The 16004-nt window shown below is 47.0% G+C and overlaps 1 protein-coding gene across 1 annotated transcript in view; it reads right to left on the bottom strand.

The window, feature by feature from the left end:
• Positions 1-1092: 1092 nt before the first annotated feature.
• LOC149329009 (steroid hormone receptor ERR1-like) overlaps positions 1093-16004 on the bottom strand; it is a 56203-nt gene continuing 41291 nt past the window's right edge. Inside the window, exon 9 of the mRNA XM_089560063.1 lies at positions 1093-14042. Coding sequence (XP_089416189.1) covers positions 13663-14042 — 380 coding nt within the window. The 3' untranslated portion in view covers positions 1093-13662. The remainder of the gene's footprint in view (positions 14043-16004) is intronic.

Here is a 16004-nt window from a genome sequence, read left to right as displayed (position 1 = left end):
AAAGGCTGCGCGATCTGGGCCAATCAGAACGGCGTGCGCTGCAGAATGTGTTCCTCCACGCCCCTCACCCCACAACTGGTGGCTCCATCACGGGAAGGAAAGGGCACTTAAGTCCAGCTTCTTCGCACAGGAGACCGGGCCGCATTGAGGAAGGAAAGAACTCACGCGAGGCGGTTATGTCATATTTCTTGAAGCAGGCTCCCCACTGCTCCTCTACTTGCCCACCGCCTCAACGCGCATGCGCAGCAGATGACGCCACTGCACCCAGCTTTACTATTGCCTGCGCCGTCAGGCAAACACTTCCGGATTTTCTTAGCACATTTTCGGCGGACGCCACGTTTACGAAAGGCGGTGCACCACCTCATAGCAAGCCTATGCAGTGCTGTGTTCGTGCGGACTTTTTCTGTCAACCTGTGAATGAAACGCCCACTGTACTGTACTTTCAGAACCTCATCCTGAACTACCTTTTCAGTTGCTGCAGTAATTGTTTAGAAAATAGTCACAACACTGCTCAACTATTTCAGGGACTGTGTTATCTTCCTTGGCCCTAACTGGAGAGAGCTCTTCCTTTCGCAGTGCTGCAAACGACTTGAAGAGATTTTACTCCCTAGATCGAAGACACTCTTCATGGGATTCCCCCAGTCATTGGAGTGTTCTGCTGCAGAAATGCATGTTTTATATATGTAGTATATATATAGTTCTAAGGAAGACCACACCAAGTTCTAAACGTCGACAATAAATGTGTTTGAGAACAATGGAACTTACTTTCCTTTTCATACAAGAAAACCCCAGCAAAAAAAAAGAACTTTTAAAAACACCTTCCCTAGTGGATGATATAAGAATACTTATTCCTTTTCATACAAGAAAACCCAAGCAAAAAAAAAAGAACTTTTAAAAACACCTTCCCTAGTGGATGATATAAGAATACTTACTCCCGTCACTGCAGTATATTCCTCTTTGGGAATTTCGCTAAACCGACAAATTGAAGGGGGAATTTTGTAGCACAATCAAAATGTTTACTCGCCACACGCCACTTCATATCGCAAAGTTTAGGCAAGTCAAAGCGCCCAGTAAAAAACAGCGACCAAGACAAGAAGTATAATATATTTTTTATTTACTTCCAACAGTTTTCTTTCGTCTCTTCCAGTTTCTTATTCTTTCTCTTCCATTTGCTGCACATATCTGACCAATTATTATATAACAACAAACATGTGTCACCGTGACCTGGCGGAACACGCAGGAAACTGCGCGGTTCCCAACAGAAGGGGAAAAAAATAAAGAAAGAAAACTAACTTCGCTGGGCACATACCATCATGCACACTTATGTACACGGCAGGCACTGAAGAAAACAGAACGCACACACACTTTTTTTTCCACCCTCGTTGACAAGACAGCAGCACCCCGCAAGATGCGGCCTACAGGGTGTGGCGACCACACTGATAAATGTGCATTCCTCCTATGCCGCAACATGTGTCTGCGCTAGGCCAAGTATGTGACACCCCCGCAATGTGAAATATGTGCGTACTAAATCACAAAAGGAAACATTTGGACAAAACGAAGCGTAGAGAGAAAAACAATAAAATAAATGGTTCTCAGTAATGGCGACCATAAGGGGCTCTTGTACAAAGAAAAAAATTCTAAACGTCACTGGAACCAACAGACCGTACATGCATAGTGCAATGACGGTCCAACTAGGCCTCGTGTGTACTGAAGTACAGGAAAATTCGGAAAAGAAATTCTCTTCAGTGCAAGGGAACGACGATCAGACGGAGAGACAGAGCAATCCACGCACAACACGGCCGGCAGACGAGGATGCAATTGCCTCCCAGGTTTTCCAGAGACAAAGAGAAATGAAAATGAGAAAAAGAACAAGACTAACTGTGCGGACAGGTACTCAGCTCATTTTCCAAAGGGACACCACTACAATCTCAGCCACCGGGAACTCTGACCTAACCCGCATGCGGCCGACGAAATCTCCGTTTCCTTGTCTTTTTAATAGAGTCCACTAGATCCTCCAGCACCATGCACCCTAGCCGCAGGCAATGCAAGAGCACAGCATTTCGCTGTCGGCAACACCTGAATTCAGTGCGTGTTGCGCAAAACTGACATCGAAGCAAAGAGAGAACTTTTCCACGTGAGAGCACGAGACACAGTGCACGTTTCTTCCCAAGGTGTCCTGCCCACTAACTAATCTTGACTGCATGTACCGCTAACACCGAACGCTAGTCATTTCCTTCTGTGAGGTAGTGCCGCATAAAAGGGTGTTCCGTATTCATCCGTCCGGGTTCTAAAAAACTCCTGCGCAAACTACTGGCTAAACCACCGAACAAAAGGTAGTTTGTTATCACCTGCGTAGCTCGATAAATAATTCAATATTAGAACTTGCTTGGATTGTCAGGGAATTGGCGAAAAACTGCAGTCGTCTGTGCATAGAAGTTTCGTCAAGGTAAGTGGAATAGCCAATTTGACAGCCTGCGCCATCTGGGGAACTGCGAGACCTACCCCAGCTCCTCGCAGGGACATTGATTCGGTCACTGTTTCCCAGATGGCGCCGCTGTCAAATCGGTTATTCCGCTCACCACGACGAAAATTTGCACGCAGACTGCAGTTTTTTACCGATTCCAGACAATCTAGTCAGGTCGCAATTTTGAATTACTTATTGAAAAACATAGACGTCATAACCCACCTTGTGGTCAGTGGTTGAGCCGAAATAGGCCAGTAGTTCTCGCAGGGGAGTTTTTTTAGAACTCGGACAGATAAATACAAAACACACGGCATTTAGTGCCACTGCCGAAGCGGCGAAAGTGCCGCAGCAGGCGACCACCAACAACGACAGCATCAGCAGCTGTAACTTCAGTTTTTTGGCGCAAGCTATTTCACAGGGGGCGCTGACGGCCGTCAGGCTCCTTGAGATCAATTCACTCAGCAGTCCAGAGCGCAAGCGGCGAGCATATTGCCACAACGCGACGAAGAAAAGTTAGGCTCCGCTTTTGGTAGATGACGCCACGTTTGCTCGCTAAGCCTTGCCGACTGAACTACACATGCGACGCGGGAAACTCGTACGGCCTCTCTCTCTCTCTTTCTCACCATGAATGATGCAAACAAATAAAAATTCACACTTCTCTAGCTCATAGGCAAACAAAAAAAAGTAACACAGGGCATGGATTTAACTCTTTCACGGCAGGGGATTTACACGGACTGTGTGCAGAACATGCCACGGCTGTGGTAGCTGCGATATGGCGCACATATCATAAGCGATCAGAAGGCCGCAGCAGCATGCTCCTTGGGCAGCAGCGATCGCGGTAACACACTCGTTTCTAGAGCTCGCATACCACCTATTCAAATGAGTGCGATAAGAATGGCGTGCATGGTTCTCCTTCGACCCTGACGTAACGGATTGCAGAGCATTCGAAATTTCTTAGCAAGCATGCCCTGTTTCTAAATGGCAGTGTAATGAATAAAAATGACGAAGGAAATACATGCGCAGCTTTAGAGGCCAGTCGAACTTCAAATGAACCACAGTCTACGTGCCAATGAATGACTAAGACTGGCCGCTGCACGCATGGTGAAGACTAGTGTAACAAAAAGAGCTTGTCGCATGCAAACACGGCCATGCAGGCTAAATCACAATGTGTGGGAAGAAAGCTGCATACATTGAGCTTGGGAAGCAGCTTGGAAAGCTGCTTTCTGAACCTAAGCAATGTCCAGCCATATGGTGCCAAAGTGATGACGAAAAAGGAAGATGTCTTCACCCGATAAATCCATTTAGCAGGACGCGGTGGCAATGTCATGATTCTGAGGGACAGGTGACAGGTGTTTCCCAATATCTGCTGCTATGTACAATGCATGCTGTCTTGAGAAACAAAATACCTTCATGATAAAAATAAACAGCATGTCCCAGCGTGCGAAACTCTCTCAGAGTGACTGACAAAAGAGGCACGTCAACATCGACAGCGAGAAATGGGACAAGTGAGTGTACAATGCAGTATTGCTATGGAAAATTTTCACAGGACCATGAATGAAAGAAACACAAATGCTTATGGCCTATACTGAGGCAACAAAATTAAAAGAATCATAGCAAGCAAACAACCTTCAACGACTTTAGAAAAAGAAAAAAACCTCCTAGTGCATCAGTGTTTCAAACATCATTTACAAATTAGGACACCTAACACGCTCAACATTACCCAACCTCATCCACCTCGACACAGGCCGCAGACAAATCTATTGCTAATGCTTGCCATGCAAGCTTTGGAGGGTGTCGCACAATTCCAACAGGTGGCCCATGAGACTTGGTGCGAATATGACCACTTCGTGCCCAGCACACTTTAAGAAAATCACGGTCTCGCAACATGCATCCAAGTGACGTTATGACATGTTTCGTTGCTGAGGGTAGTGTGCACCGGTGTGCACCGGTAGTGTGCACCGGGTTGCTGTTGTAGTAATTTGCCTCATCCTCTGGAAATCACACACGCTTGACTCTTACAATGGCTGTACGCCTTAATCTCCTCCTCAGGAGCCAAAGGCATAGCCCATCACAGCTGCCTATCACCACTAAAACGCAAACTGTAAAAAAACTTGCATAGCCAATCACACTGGCCAAGTTTCACACAGGTTTCAAAAATGGAAGTACTACACTCTGTAGACAAGAAGTTCTCCCGTATGGTAGCAAGCATCAAATAAGAGCCACAAACCCATGACCAAAAATTGCAACAAGTACAAGTTTGCTTCTGCCTATCAACACCAATTCCATGCAAATGCGATCACAAATCATTCTCCAAGTGAACACCTGCAGTGAACTAATTGTCATCCATAACCGTTGAAATTTTACACTCCACGATCAGCTTTAGCCAACTGACACATTGTGCAAAGATTGTGAGTCACTCGCTACAAAAACACTACAAGCACAAACCGAACCACGACAGTGAGGTGCAATTCAGAGCCACTAAAGTGAGACACATCACCATCCGTTAGGCTGTAGTCTCCCAGTGCAGTACAACAGCGAATGGCAGTGGACCCCACAATGCTTGCTGTCGGAATCCTTCGGCCGAGCTCAGTGCAACGCCCCATTGCATTTTCTGTCATTCCTTCTCTTATCTGTGTCATCAGCGCAGTAGGCATTCAAGTACAGCAACACATTGACTACGGCGAACAATGTACAATGGCTTCAACTGAACAGGTCGGTCAAGCTCGAAGATGTACATCAACTGTTGCACCACTAATGGAGACAGGTCTGTGGGCCTCTTTTGCCACAACACCTTGTTACTTTAGGAAAAAACACCTCACAAGGGTTGCATTTTGCTGCATGCCTCGACTACTCCCTAGGCAAATTAAAACAATCATAATTCGCCCCAATCTTTGCATGAAATGAATGCTACATAGTATTTTCTTTGAGGAAAGAAACATGGCACTGCCCTTCACAAAGACAGTGAACAATTCGCCAAAAATGCGAACAAAGAAGGTGTTCAGCATTCTCAGCAGTCAACTTTTCTTGGCAGCATACGATTTCATTGTAGAACATCAAAATTCTATGTCTTTTGTTTGGCATAAGTACTGAAACTGAGTTAAAATTTTTAGCACAGAAGACACAGCAGTTTGCAAGAGAGGAGGATTTATCTTTTCCCCATTAGCAGTGCAGCAGCAGGTATACTGAGACATCAGTTATCAGCCCAATGGCCACTAAGACTTCCTCGGACATCTTGTAGACGTCTTGAATGTCCACAGGACGTCTATGGGAGTTTTAATGTCCACTGGGAGGAGCCAACACAAGATACCACTAGTGCAACGGCTCTCTGGAAGCCGCTTGGACACATCCGATCCAGAAAAGCGGGGTGCAGTAAACCTCTACTGATCAACACAAGAATCACGCAGATGGCCTCCACAATCAAAGATAAACCCAGCAAGACTTTTAAGAACCCCAGTTCAGTACTTCACGCGGTATGCGCGGTATGCGAGACCACACAAGCCCACCATATCAGAGACAAGTGATCGATGAGAAAACTTCTGAAACACATGCACAGCAATGAACATCTCGCACATGAACACTGAAAGCATCATGAACATTTAAATATATTCTGAAATCCCTGTTGTCATGCCTGGAAAGGCAGTTTGAAACACCAGCTTGTAGAATCAGTCGTTCACGCTACATGCATTAAACCGTTCAAGGATTATTTGTACTCCATGGTTGATAATATTGCTCTGCCCTATTGCCAGGGTCGGAAAATACTGCCCCGAAAAAAAAAAAAAAAGTCCATTCAAGTTCCCTGGCAGTGCTAAAAATTAGGCTTAAAGCACGTAACTCAAGCCTTCTTACCAGCACAAACAATATGAACAGCTTTTTCGTGTAATACACTGCCCAAAACGCCATCCACCATGACCGCCAAAACCTACAATGTACAACTGCATGTCCAACTATGCTCAAAGATTTTAATGGTAACCTGTATAAATAAAAATTATAACTTCCATAAACGGGGGAAGGCGACTGCTGCACTTGCATTACTTGCTATTCCATTTATTTCTGCAACCAGTTTCACTATATCTTGCAGACATCTTAGAGGTGACTGCTATGAACACTGCAGCACGAATATTTGCACACAACACAACTACCATATTTACTCTCTTAATGAACCACTTTTGTTTTCACATAATGTGACGTCAATTTTGGGTGAGGGTTCATCACACGGAGAAAAAAATTTTGGCAGTTTTTTGTAAGAATTGAAATTTCATATACATCTGTCCATCCATCCGCCAGCCTGTCCGTCTATCAATAGAAGTGCAAGGTTGACAAGTTGGGTCAATCACTCGCATTCGTGTGTAACCGGTGTTTTCCACCGTTAGCTTCAAAAAATGTTTGCTGTTTTGCTGTATCATGGCGCGATCCGACAATTTTGCGAGTCGACCGCAGCTGCAAATCGTGGTGCGATTAAGCGAGCATGCTGAACACTGGCCCTAATGGTCAGATGCGCATTTTTTAAGCGAGGTCAGAAACAGTAAATCCTCAATGACAAAATTTGGGGGGGGGGTGGGTTTATTTATGTGAGTAAATATGGTAATACCTTCCTCTAGTTAAACTGACGGCAGAAATCGGAGTGAGGGTTAACACCAGCATAACATAACTGCCAAGCAGTACAATGACACAAAACCTTCTTCTTGTAACCGCTACATTAAATGTTACACTGATCACCTGCAATGTCAATTTGAGGGTACTTGTGCATCCCATGCGATACAGGGTGCCAGAAGCTTAAGTTTCCCCCTAAGGTTTTCTAGTTTTTTTGCAGTCAAGTTCACAAATGCATGCACAGAAGCATGTCATTCTTTTTTTCCATTTAACCATGACACAGCCAACAGCGATACCTTCCGCCGGCATTTGATTCTGTGTTGGCACCCCTAAGCCTAGAGGAAGAAGCTATTGGCTTTCTTTAAAAAGTGTTTTGCTTGACATGGGGCTGTGATTTAAGTAGACACCAGATGCAGCAACTCTCTTTAGTGTACTAACATTTCTCCTCGTGGAACCCCACCACAAATAAAAGGCCATGCCAGTTTTTAAGGTTCGCCTTACCCGTCTCAAAAGTTAAGCAACTGTTTCCTGAGAAGGCTGCCGAGTGTCAGCCTGTAGAAGCTACCAGTAAAGAATACAAAGAATAAGAGGCTTGAAATTACCCTGGAGCCACAGCTTCCTCTCAATGCGCTGGCTGAGAACCGTCAAAGGTGTGGCTTTGAGTCTAGCTGCTTTTTAACGAGCGATGAAGTTTATGCGAAAAGGCGATTCTGTGTACGAGCACAAACGTCAGATGGCCACCTGTAGTATGCTGTCCTGTGGTGTGAAATCGTGATCGCATGCAGCACATGATAGAGTTCTGATGCAGCCACACACGAGGCGAATGCACATGTGCCCTTGCACAGCTGCACTTGTGGTGCACACACACGTGTATGTGTGCACCTGTGCATGCACAGTTGCACATGTTGCACCTGCACACATACACACACCCATGTATGCATGCATGCATATATGCAGTTTTTTGCATGTGTACATGCACATGTCTGTGTATGCACAGCTGCACATGTGACGCAGCTACATATGCAACACAGCTTCACACGCACCTGTAAATGTGTGCACTTGTGCATGTACAGTTACACATGTTGCACCTGCACACAAACACATACACATTCATGTGTATATGCGTGCATGCATATATGCAGTTTTTTGCATGTGTACATGCACATGTCTGTGTATGCACAGCTGCACATGTCTGTGTATGCACAGCTGCACATGTGACACAGCTACATATGCAACACAGCTTCACACGCACCTGCAAATGTGTGCACTTGTGCATGCACAGTTGCACATGTTGAACCTGCACACAAACACATACACATCCATGTGTATATGCGTGCATACACATATGTAGTTTTTGCATGCATACATGCACATGCGTGTGCATGCACGCTGCACATGTGACACAGCTGCACATGCAATGCAGCTGTACATTCGGAATTGTCCAAACTGCCTCTAGCCTCTGGTGGAAGTGACTGAAGAGCATGTGCACAGCACAACGAAGACGAAGTTCAAAGGGAGAATGTGATGCACAGAAGGCATTGACTTCTGATATCTTTTTTTTGTAAGCGAGCAAATGGAACGAAAGTGCCAATGAAGCAAGGACAGAGAAGAGATGGACAAAATATTCAACGAGGAAACACATGTCCTCGTTTCCTGACGCTAACGGATCTGTGCCATTCCTACCGTACAGAATCTGTAACAAATCCTTAACATTTACCTCAAATTTCGGAGTTGGCAAAATTGTGTTCCTTCTGTTTTCTTTAGACACCGTGTAAGCAGATTGCATCCATTGCTGGAGCCAGCTACTTTTCTTGTCAGATGTGATAGATGTCCAGCAAAAAATAATACAAGAAAAAGATAACTGTGTTGCATTAACTGTTTTTTTTTTCTTCCATGCACTTTGTCAATGTTTAGAAAAATATCAGTTGGAAGTCAGTGCTTTGCAAGTGAAAAAGTCTCCTTTTGCAAGCCTATCTTAGATGTGCTGAACAGCTCCTTCAATACAGACCGCCAATGTGCCCAAACCCACACCTTGTCAACATTGAAGGGGCAAGAGAGTTTCCTTTTACCTCTTTCAGGTTCCATTCGTTATTTTAATTCAAAACATACTACTATTTTGCAAGCACTGCTTGAAATGAACAGTCCAGTCAGTACTTGCCTATACCTGTCCGTATAACCAACACGGAATGTTTATTAATTCTAGCAGTGAAGAAGTTACCTTAACATCTCTTATGTTTCGTGAACTTATATAGCTGACAGTACATAAACCAAATCAGACCTGCCCAGCTATCGTGGTGTTTGTTTAGGAACAATTATCGCTCGAGGATTGCACCTTCAAGGTGGCAGCAAGCTCGCAGAGGCTGTGTGTAGGGATGCCACACTACAGAGACAAACCCAGGGCTCGCAAATTACTAAGAAGGCCAAATGTAGTCTTATTCATGCTTAACTGCACACAAGCCCAGGCCAGTGTTATAAGCCAAAGCGCATCACTGCCAAACGTGACTATCCGTAGCGCCATCTCTTGCAAGCTTTGACAAGCGATGATAATCGGGCTGCCATGCCACAAGATGCACGCTTGGAAGCCATTCCAAGATCTCCAAACTGTGCGCTTCAAAGTATGGTCAGACCACAATAAATCGAGCACAAAGAGGACCGAAGATTTCACTTCGCAAAAACATATCAGTTCAAAAAAAACCAGATGTTCAAATTAAGCAACTTCAAATTAATGAGATTTCACTGTACTTATTACTGGTGGATTGCGCCACACTGTGGGAGGCATGAAAGCTCAGAAACACTGGTTTGTGACAGATGCATTAGATGGCGCCGCATGACGTATTCTACCTGATAGAAGTCGCAACATAAAAGCCCAACAGTCATGGCAGTCAAGCAAGAAGCAAGTTGTGTAAGTACCCCCCTCCCAAACACTAGCAGCAGCCAATGAAAACAACATCTAGTTGTCGACCGTGATGAGTAACCAATTGTTAATGCTCATCTGAATGAAAACCCCTCCCCCCAAGCACTGTCGCACATACAGCCATAACAAAAAGCAGCATGACAACTGACTAACCTAGGATGAATCGCGTCATAAAATGCAAACCTACGCACGTTTTCACAGTCCAAAAGTGCCTTCTCCCGCTAACCAAACCTCCACCTTCACCAAATCCAAAGACTTCCACGATTTGACGCAGGAACAACAAACAATGGGAGGGGAAACAAAAAACAAAGAAAAACGAGCAAAACAATGACAAAAATGCCCTTCCCCCTTCGACGCTTTTCCATGCGCGAAGCGAGAAGAATAGTCAATGCCAAAAGTCTCAACAAGGTCATCAGCCCATTGGCACTCGAAAAGATAGGAAGCATGACTCCCATATTTGTGCTCCATTTTGCAGGGTGACGACATCCGAAGAAGACGGAAAAAAGAACGCTCACTACAGCACAATATGGATTCGCAAAAGACTTGTGAAGAGGCAACAAAGGTCAATAGAAATGCAGAAGAAAATATCAAACAAGGATGTGACAGTCTACAGTGGGGAAAAAAAACAACAATGAACAAAAAAAACTCTGCACTGAAGAAAATGCAAGATGGCTACAACAATAAACATCATGGCTAGGAAAAAAAAAGAGGTAAACAGTCACTCACACGATGAAAAGGGGCAAGGAACTGAAATGCACAGTAAGGTGCAGCGGGTTCACTTCATGGCACACCACAACAGCCAGGCACAAGACACGGCGGTCTTGGTTCAAGTCACGCGTGGCTCGCTGTGATGCTGTACACCGTTCTTCACCCGTTGACGACCCCGTCCGCAGCCACATCAACATCCGCAGTTGTCCGCTTTGGTGTGCAACGTCAGCCAGCTTGGGAACCTCTCCGCAGGGCATCTCGAAAGGAGTCAGTTGCTCACGCCCGACGCTCCTGGCTTCATTAACGCGTCTTCAACCAGAAACGCCGAAGCCAGAATCGCAACAGCAGTTTGCGGCAGCCATCTCGGCATACAGGTGCACAGTATTCGATGGTGTTGCTGCAGAATGTAATGTGTGTCCCACATATCGGCTGTGCTCATTGACAAGCCGACATTCGTACCACCTTTCCTACGATGACCCAATGGTACGCCAACACTTTCGTGACACACAAACGACATCACTTCCCAGCTCCAATGACCCCGTGCTGTCCTGATGCGAGTGAGCAGCACGGCCTTGTGGGTGACCCAACCTTGCCTCTCTCAACCCTCTCCACATGATCACGCACACAGTTTCAAAAACGCGACACACACAGGCACACACACTTTAACTACAACACGTAACAACAATCTGCCTCGGTAACACTAACAGTCAACAAAACAAGGCTTCCGAACCTAAAAACAGTAAGTCGCCCCGGCAACCCCCTCCCCCAAAACACAACATGGCAAACCCGGCCCCATGCTCCACGAGGGCCAGGCCAGGAGCGCGAAAAACAACGCCCACACTGCGAGTCGACTGGCAGTTACTAGACGAACCGGGCAACGCTGCCTCAACGACGATTTATGCGCGCTGCTGAATGTCCACACGTTTCACTGCCTCGCTCTGCAGCAGCACAGGTCTTGCAACTAAACAAGAGGTGGCCCCCACACATTTCTATCCTAGGGCACGTTTCCGTATCCTCGCTAGGTGCTCTCTCTAAAGTGCGGATGCTACGTAGCTGTGTCGAGTGCCCGCCCACAAAGACGTTCTAACAAGCTGTGCTAGAAACAACTGTCGACCTAACGGCTACCCAAGGACATTCGCTACGATCCTCGTCTAGTTTTCAATGGGTAACTGCTGTGAGCTGCTGCTGACAGGTTCACCAGGAGGGCTCTGGTAGCTCCAGATTCAAATGCATTTCGAGGGGCCCGCTCAAGAAATCGAAGCTGAACACAGACCTCTGCATCAGCACATTTCTCCAGCAAGCCAGTCCATACACTCATAAGTCTAGAAGACTTGCGCCACGATGTCGAAAGTCGGGGAATACTTGCAGCGAGATACATGCCTACTTGGCAGGTCATGCTCATCTCAAAAACGGATGGCAAACTGCCACCTCACCAACTACCGCCAGTTGCATGCACCAGCCAGCCAATGTGTCAGCCTGCCTTGCCAAAAAGAGTCAAGTTCTCCAGCTTACTGCAGAAAGCTCAAGTTTTCTTGCGCCTAGCATGTCCTGAAAAATAATTTCAATCTTTGATGACCTGTGGTGTACTGCCAATCTCAACTTGCCTTTCCTAAGAGGAGTGAGGGACTGACTAGTACTGAAGCTTCAGTACCTTTCTATCTACTGCCTCCTAGCAGGCATTTAGATTTCATAGCGAGAGATGATGCTAGCTCGCTTTGCGTTTTTTTCTGCCTGCTAACAAGAACAGCATGCTTATAACAACTTTAGGTAAAGAAAAAAAAAATTTCCCAACAAACTGCAGCATTAAGCAAAACCTACCTCAAACTGCTGCCTTTATGCCAAGTTTTAGCACAAAATACCTAGCTGTATTATTCACAGAATCAATGTCACGCTCAGTACAAGCTATGCCCATCGTTCCTTCTGTCACTAAAATGCCCGGAGCAAGACAGTCCGGTCGACATGCAACAAATTTTTCTGTGGGTAGGCTATGTCGTACTACTTGTATTACTTCTCCAAGGGTTTGCAGCACTGGCATCAGAAATAGCGCAAAGCTGCTGACACCAGATCTGCCAACTAAGCATAAGTCATCCACTACAAGAACTCCCACCAACTAGACAAATGACCGACAAGCGGATTGAATGTGGCACAACCTCCTTGCAGGCGCTCGTCAAGGGGTACCCAGCCAGTACTTACAGCATTTCCTGATGTGACCTCTTCCCGGAGCTTGACGCAATCCTACCAGCCGACCTCCACAATGACGTGGCAAGCTTCTGACGTGGAGCTGGCAGCAACCATGAGCAATCTCTAACTAGAATGCTCCGTGTTACGATACATCCAGACTGAAACTGTGCATCTCTTGTACCACCGTTCCGGCCTCTTCCTTTGTCTAGATCTTGAGCAAGCCGTCGCCGACATCTCGACAGCCAAGGAACCGGCCGATTCCAGGAGCCGCGGACTCAGCAGTTCGGAAACAGCAGCTCAAAGCAGTTGCCCAGAAGCCACTTGACACTGCCTACGAAGCAACACCTCCCTGTCAGCCTCCTCTACCCGCCCCCTCGGAACTAGAACAACTTTCTACAAGCTACCACACAACCTCCCCCTCTCTCTAGGACTGCTGTCTACTCCAGCTCTAACTCCGTAGAGTACTGCAGAAGGTTAACGCTAGCAGAAGCAGCCGACTCGGAGCTCCTTCGAGGCAGCCGTGCACCGAGACAGCATTTCTAACAAGTGGCTCTTCACTTCGGACCCGCGGAATTTGAAACATTATCGCTGTCAAGCCTCGACGAGACCGCAAGAACTCACGGATTCCGAGGCATCGAAGCCGGGGGGGCGCATGGTCTCCAAGCTCGCCTCGCACCCCGGCCATGCCGTCACAATCTGCGGTTACTGCACGGAAGCTAAGGAAGGAACGGGGCCACACGCAACCTCATCAACCTAGCAACACACAAAGCTCCTCCACTAAGAGGGGGGGAGGCAGGGCCCCTCCTCACCGCACCAGCGAGTGCGACTCGAGCATCTCCACAAAGAGCTTGTTCATGGGCACTGTGCCGTCCCGTCGGACACCGTTCCAGAAGCGCCGCACCACTGTGTCCAGCTGCCGGAGCAAGGGTAGGCACAGCAGCAGCTGCCCCGAGTGGGTGGCCACCGCCGACGCGGAGGCTGCTTGCTGCGCGGCTGCACCGTTGGCGCTGTTGGCGGAGCTCGTCGTTGTTGACACGGGCGTTGAGTTGGGCGAGGAGGCCGAGCCCCCGGACGAGGACGACGAGGCTGCGGAAGAGCTGCGCTGCGCGGCCACGCAGTCGTGCAGGCCCTGGAGAACGGCGTCGCGCAGCTTATGCACCGACGAGGCATCCTCCAGGTGGATGTCTGCGGGCGACATGCAAAACAAGAAAAAAGAAAAAGGAATGTTTCGATGCCTTAAAGACTCCCTAAGCTTGGATGCTACAGTCGCATGCAACTTAAGTCTGCAGTGAAGCTCCGCCCACATTCAGCCTCCGCGCACATAATTCCTCCACGACGAAAACGTAGTTCGCTGCCTAAACGTTTCTTGTTACGTAAACAAGAAGTTCTATCACAACAAAAAAATTCCGAGCTCTAGAATTCTGATACAGGGATTGTCTGATATAGTCAAACATTAAAAAGCTGATTTCGTTTACAGTTCCGATTGGTCAGCGTAGTAATACAGGACGCCGCGCACCACGGCCCAGTGTTAGCAACTGCTGTTTTCTTAAGTTGTATCCTACTATAGTAACATCTACAAGTCGTCATCATCATCATCATCATCTGACTATGCCCACTGCAGGGTAAACGCCTCTCCACTCAAGCGTCAATAGTTCTTGTTTTGCTTTTGCGTCAAGGCAGGAAACTGGGCTAGTTGGTCGTTCATTGTTAATTAAAAAGGATATAGTAGGATACAACTTTAAAAAAAAACAGCAGTTGCTAACAATGAGCCACGGTCTGCAGCATTCTTTGTGAAAGCATGAAATCGGCTTTGTAATGTATGACTATATTAAACAAGCGACGTATCAAAACTCTAGAGCTTATAATTTTTTGTGTTGTGCTAAGCTTCTTGCTTAGGTAACAAGAAAAGTTTCAACAACGGACTACTTTTTCCGTCGTGCAGGAACCCAGTGTGGCATTCGTAAATGTGGGTGGAGCTTCACTGCAGACTTAAGTTCTTTTTTTTTTAACATCTCCTTCGGGAAAACGGAGTGCAGCCGATACACCGGTGCGGCCCTTACACGCGTTTATAAGGTAGTTCATTAGTGGCGGAAGCTCGTTACCTCAAAGGCGTTTACTCATGCACCAGTTAATTGGGACAACCCCGGAGAGGGCTATCGCAACTCCCGGCTTTCAGCTGCGCGATACTCGGCAGATCAGAGGCACACCCCCACATGACGTATCCGACGGTAAGGCCGGAGGGTCGGAGAAACCGAAACCGAACATGAGGCCGTATCAGGGGCGTGAGAGCGGTAATCTTAACTTATCTGCGGTAATCTCGAATCACGGTTCACTGTTGTTGCAAGGCTTGCCACCATTCTGGGTTGCGGTGCAACGAAGTGACGCGGTGATCCGGCTAAACTTTATAGTTCTCGTAAATAATAAGCCCTGGGATACGGGAACATCAAAAATGAATCCTCCTTGAGGATCCCTGGCCTGTACCGAGTTACTGGTAGGAGTAATAACTGCGATACAAGCTAGTTTTACGTTCGCAGCCGCGTAGCAGCTGCCGCCTTTGCAGTGCGAGTGACCCGATCTGCTTGCACGCCAGCTCCGCTGCTAAGGCATCGTTGAAATCGATCGTATATATTTCTTTTAATACGAAACAATTAGGTTGTCAGTAAGGCAGCATTATAAGTAGAACATTCATTATATCGTTGGTCAGTTCAAAAGCACCGTCCACTGTGGCTTCGATATGAAACAAGTTAGGCCTAGCGACGACTAGGGAGTACAGAGCGCCGTTGTCTGCCGCGCTCGCGGGCGGCATCATTGCGGTAAGCTCGCGGAATCTGGTGCTGCGAGCGTTCGGAATTTGTCGCCTACTTTAACGATGCGGCAGGGACCGGACATTTTTTGTCATAACGGCGGTAAAATGCATAGCTTGAGCACCACGGGACGTTGCTGTTGTACGCTGTTGCTGCGCCATCGAACGAGACCGAAGGCTGCCTATTTCGATGCGCTGCTCTTGGAACGTGATTTATTTCGAAGAAACTACGTTGTTGAAGTGGGCCAGCCCATGCACTTGTCGCACTCTATCTTCTCGGTTAACGAAGTAAGCCGAGATCACCGAGCTCGGTTCGTGATAACCGCGTTTAGCGGCGTAACCGC

Source organism: Amblyomma mixtum, chromosome 9 (genome assembly GCF_055824585.1).
Source record: "Amblyomma mixtum isolate Tamu chromosome 9, ASM5582458v1, whole genome shotgun sequence".
NCBI lineage: Eukaryota > Metazoa > Arthropoda > Arachnida > Ixodida > Ixodidae > Amblyomma > Amblyomma mixtum.
This window is presented reverse-complemented; position numbering and strand designations above follow the sequence as displayed.